Consider the following 5122-nt stretch of genomic DNA (forward strand, 5'->3'; position numbering starts at 1 on the left):
AAAAAAAAAAAAAAAAAAAAAAAAGAACTACCATACGATATAATCCAATAATCTCACCACTGGGTATATATCTGAAGGAAATGAAATCATATTTGAAAGACATGTCTACACTCCCATGTTCACTGCAGCATTATTCACAATAGTCAAAATATGGAATTAACCTAAGTGTCCATCAATGGATGAATGGATGAAAAAATGTGGTATATATACTCAATGGAAACTAGTCAGCCTTTAAGAAAGAAGGGAATCCTGACCGGGCGCAGTGGCTCAAGCCTGTAATCCCAGCACTTTGAGAGGCCGAGACGGGCGGATCACGAGGTCGGGAGATTGTAGACCATCCTGGCTAACATGGTGAAACCCCGTCTCTACTAAAAAATACAAAAAACTAGCCGGGCGTGGTGGCGGGCGCCTGTAGTCCCAGCTACTCGGGAGGCTGAGGCAGGAGAATGGCGTAAACCCGGGAGGCGGAGCTTGCAGTGAGCTGAGATCCAGCCACTGCACTCCAGCCTGGGCGACAGAGCAAGACTCCGTCTCAAAAAAAAAAAAAAAAAAAAAGAAAGAAAGAAAGAAGGGAATCCTGTCATTTTTGACAACATGAGTGAACCTAGAGGTCATTATGTTAAACGAAATAAACCGGGGAACAAAAAGACAAAACCAGGTGATCTCACTCATGTGGAGTGGAAAGCTAAACTCATAGAAGTGGAGAGTAGAGGCTGGGCACAGTGGCTCACACCTGTAATCCCAGCACTTTGGGAGGCCAAGGCAGGCAGATCACCTGAGGTCGGAGTTCGAGACCTGCCTGACCAACATGGAGAAATCCCAACTCTACTGAAAATACAAAATTAGCCAGGCGTGGTGACTCATGCCTGTAATCCCAGCTACTGGAGAGGCTGAGGCAGGAGAATCGCTTGAACCTGGGAGGTGGAGGTTGCAGTGAGCGGAGACCATGCCATTGCATTCTAGCCTGGGCAACAAGAGTGAAACTTTGTCTCAAAAAAAAAAAAAAAGGTGGAGAGTAGAATGGTGGTTACCAGGGAGGGGTTGCAGAGATGTTGGTCAAAGGATACAAAATATCAGTTAGAGAGAAAGAATAAATTTAAGGGATCTGTTGTATAACATGATGCCTATAGTCAATAAAAATTTGTTGATGGACCAGATGCGGTGGCTCATGCCTGTAATCCCAGCACTTTGGGAGGCCAAGGTGGGTGGATCACCTGAGGTAGGGAGTTCGAGACCAGCCTGACCAACATGCAGAAACTCTGTCTCTACTAAAAATACAAAAAAGTTAGCCGGGGGTGGTGGTGCATGTAATCCCAGCTACTCAGGAGTTTGAGGCAGGAGAATTCCTTGAACCTGGGAGGCAGAGGTTGCAGTGAGCAGAGATCACGCCACTGCACTCCAGCCTGGGCGACAGAGCAAGACTCTGTCTAAAAAAAATAAAATAAAATAAAATAAAAAAAAATCAAAAAACAAAACAAAACAAAGTGTTGATGACTATAGTTAATAAAAATGTGTCATATTCTTGAAAATTGCCGAGAAATTTTAAGTATTCTCACCACAAAAGAAAATTGTGAAGTCATGTGTATCTTAATTAGTTTAATGTAGCTATTGTACAATGTATCCATATTTCAAAACAACAGGCTATCATGATAAATATATACAATTTTGATTTGCCAATTAGAAATAAATAAAAATAAATGAAGAAATAGTTTTGGAGGGATGCTTCAGGCTTCTGATTTTTGTGAATTCATTGCTCATCGATACTCATGTCTACTTGCAAGTGACATGTGTTTGCCATGGTAATAACATTTATTTTCCCAGACAACTGCAATTTTATTTTATTTTTTGAGACAGAGTTTCGCTTTTGTTGCCCAGGCTGGAGTGCAATGGCGTGATGTCGGCTCACTGCAACCTCTTTCCCGGGTTCAAGCAATTCTCCTGCCTCAGCCTCCTGAGTAGCTGGGACTACAGGAGTGCGCTACCACCCTTGGCTAATTTTTGTATTTTTAGTAGAGATGAGGTTTCACCATGTTGGCCAGGCTGGTCTTGAACTCCTGACTTCAGGTGATCCGCCCTAGCCGCCCCCAGCCTCCCAAAGTGCTGGGGTTACAGGAGTGAGCCACCGCACCTGGTCAGCTACCAATGTTTTTAAAGTTTCAGCTGTGGGTGGATTTTTAATTTTGTTTGTATGAGATTGAAAGTAGTAGCAGTAATTTATACCCACGATTAGTCCTGTAAGATTTTACATCCTAAAGACATATCTTTATTATATTTATCACTACATTTTTTATTCATGACAAGTTTTTGGATCTCAAAACACATCCTTGGAAAACTCAGCCTTTTGTTTCTGTCATGGTGACACCTAGGAAAGACTGACAATAGGGTTGAGGGCCTCTGAGAGGTGAGAAATCCAACCAGTCTAAGCAACTAGCTTTAAGGACCAGTGTTACCACAGTTTTTCCTCTACCAAATATCTTCTTTCTTTCCTCAGTACCTTCCTTTCCCCCTAGCACCCCTGAGCAAATGCCTCCAAGCCTAGAGTTTGGTGGTCTTAGTAGTCCCGAGCCTGGGTGTTGAGAGGAAACAGCCCTGCTGTGTAAGAAGCTCCTAAGTGTGGACTAGGACCTTCTGCCTAAATCAGGGCAGGGTGGAGCTCGCCACCCTGAGTCACTCACCTGTCCAGGCTGCGGGGAGTCACATGCAGAGTGCTGGACTCCAAGGTCCTCCCTCTGATTGTCGAAAGGGTTGGAGTGACACCATCCATTGTATCAGGAGCCTTTGAGATGCTCTCTGGTTTCAGCTTCTAAGTTTCTCTTAATCATAATCAGTTAGCCAGCATGTCTATCACTTCTCCCCACCCCCGCAACAAACTGCCTATCTTGTGTCTATCTCTGAAATGTCAGGCCAAGTTGACCCAACATACAAAAGCAACAGGTTTGGTTCTACCTGGACGTGGCTAATGCCCACTGCAGGAGGTGCAATCTCATCCGGACGTGGTGCTTCCAAGTGAGGTGGCTCAGGGAGAATCTATGGCCTCTGCCTTCTGGTGGAAACATGAGGGGCACAGAGGGGGAAACTGCCAAGAGGCTCAGGAGAGGCTCCGTGAGAAGCTCATCTTCCTTCAACACCCAAAGCAGAGTGAAAAGAACAAACCACTTTGCCGGAATGGAAACAGAGAGTTAGTCACCGGAAATGACACCACCAATGTGCTAATGAAGCACAGGGCACAGGAAATGCTGCTCAGCTCTTAATCTGCTAGAAGAAAACATATCTTCAAACCACCGTTCCCTGGGTTTGCCAGGTGTTCTGTGGTCTGTGATGAGTGTGATTAAAAATGGGGCAGGGTAGTAGAGAATTTGTGATTCTTCACCCTGGGTTTCTGAGACACTTAGAGTTTTATAAGTCTTCAGATTTACAGTGTTTTCTAAGTAAGTCTAAGGAGCACTGGAGGTTGCCTTTTAGAGTCAAATGCAGATCTCCGGGACCCTCTTCTGATTCAGTGGGTGGAGGGTGCAGAGGGGGCAGACTTTGGATGTCAATGCTTTGCAGGTGAATTTGATGGAGCTTTCAGGTGATTTTGATGGAGCTGGTCTGTTTCATGTTTTGGGAACCTCTGCTCTGGGCACTACCTTAAGAATAGAGGTTATGCTGGGTTGGCAGCACCCCTGCTCCCCAAAGGCGACCTTTCACAGCTCCTGGTTGCTGGTGATCTTCTGTTCTCAGGGCTCTTCTGAAGATCAGTCACAGTCTTACTTGTCACACACCTGTCTCAGAAGCTGAACAAGTTCATCCCTAAGAACTACCCAAAGTGTTCCAAACTTTGAAGATCATTCAAAATTTGTTGCTAACTCCCCTCCCTTCTTGAGCCTACTAATATCCAGAAACACTCTTTGCATCTTGGGAGAGTCCAAAGAGAAGGGGCCACTAAGACTGTTGTGAGGATGTGAAGAAGAACTTCTCTGATTGCACTTTCCACAGTGAAATGAATTCCCAGATGAATGGAAGGGCAGACCAGCAGTACCCTCCTAGAACCATGCCTCCCTCCCATCTCTTCCCAGTGGACATTGAGGTCCTCAGCTTTCCTGAGGTGACAGCCCCTGGCTTGTCTGCATCCAGACTCTCACAGAGTCCCCAGGGGCTGCAGACTGGCCGTAGCTGGCTTTCCACAGAGCTTCATCATCCAGGTCCTGGACCCCTTCCCTCCCAGGAGCTTCACCTGGTAGGAAGCAGAAATAGCTCAGAGGCAGCTGGTGCTGGAGCTGGAACCTGGGTCTCTGCCCACTTCTCCTTTGGATCAGGTCTGAGTAGGAAGTAGGACTACTCACAAGATCCATCATGCTGCTGGCAGGGACCAGGGTCTTGGGCCATTGGAACCAATAAGGGACTGTGTGTGAATCAGGACCTTGGAAGGCAGTACAAGGAAAGGGCACATGGAACCAAACCTCAGAACCATGAATGCTACTCAAAAAAAAAGTTTTTTTTTTTGAAAGAACTTTTCCATTGCATGTGATCATTTCAGGGCCTCACTTATCTTATCTACCCAATCTGCTGCAGTTAGACCAATCTTCCCTCTGATTGTCCGATTCTCCCCTGCCCCCACATCTGAGGGGAATCACCACCTCAGAGGCAGCTGCACACGTTACCTGCCCCAGGCTGCAGGTGAGTGCCAGGTTTCCAGGCCCCGGCTGTGCCCCTCATCCTGCTCTCCTTTCCTTCCCCATGGGGCAAAATCCAATCAAACTGACAAACTAAAACAGAAAGTAGGTAGCTGAAATGATTCATCATAATAGCGGGGAAAAAACAAAACAAAACATTGGGAAATGGGGTGGTTTTTTTTTTTTTTTTTTTTTTTTGAGATGGAGTTTTGCTCTTGTTGCCCAGGCTGGAGTGCAATGGTGTGATCTTGACTCACTGCAACCTCTGCCTCCTTGGTTCAAGCTATTCTCCTGTCTCAGCCTCTAGAGTAGCTGGGATTATAGGCATGCACCACCACACCCAGCTAATTTTGTATTTTTAGTAGAGACGGGGTTTCTCCATGCTGATCAGGCTGGTCTCGAACTCCTGACCTCAGGTGATCGCCCGACTCGGCCTCCCAAAGTGCTGGGATTACAGGCATGAACCA

General features: G+C 46.1%; 1 protein-coding gene across 3 annotated transcripts in view; it reads right to left on the reverse strand.

Moving 5' to 3' along the window:
- LAX1 (lymphocyte transmembrane adaptor 1) overlaps positions 1–3205 on the reverse strand; it is a 15944-nt gene extending 12739 nt beyond the window's left edge. Inside the window, exons 1-2 of one of the 3 annotated variants that reach the window (XM_017851589.1) lie at positions 2947–3133; positions 2676–2813 (exon numbers count right to left, since the gene is read on the reverse strand). In XM_017851589.1, coding sequence (XP_017707078.1) covers positions 2676–2764 — 89 coding nt within the window. In that variant the 5' untranslated portion in view covers positions 2765–2813; positions 2947–3133. Of the gene's footprint in view, positions 1–2675 lie in introns of all 3 variants that reach the window. The other 2 variants (XM_017851588.1, XM_017851587.1) reach the window with 2 other exon arrangements.
- Positions 3206–5122: the final 1917 nt, after the last annotated feature.

This window comes from Rhinopithecus bieti, unplaced genomic scaffold, assembly GCF_001698545.2.
Source record: "Rhinopithecus bieti isolate Rb0 unplaced genomic scaffold, ASM169854v2 scaffold_33903, whole genome shotgun sequence".
Taxonomy (NCBI): Eukaryota; Metazoa; Chordata; class Mammalia; order Primates; family Cercopithecidae; genus Rhinopithecus; species Rhinopithecus bieti.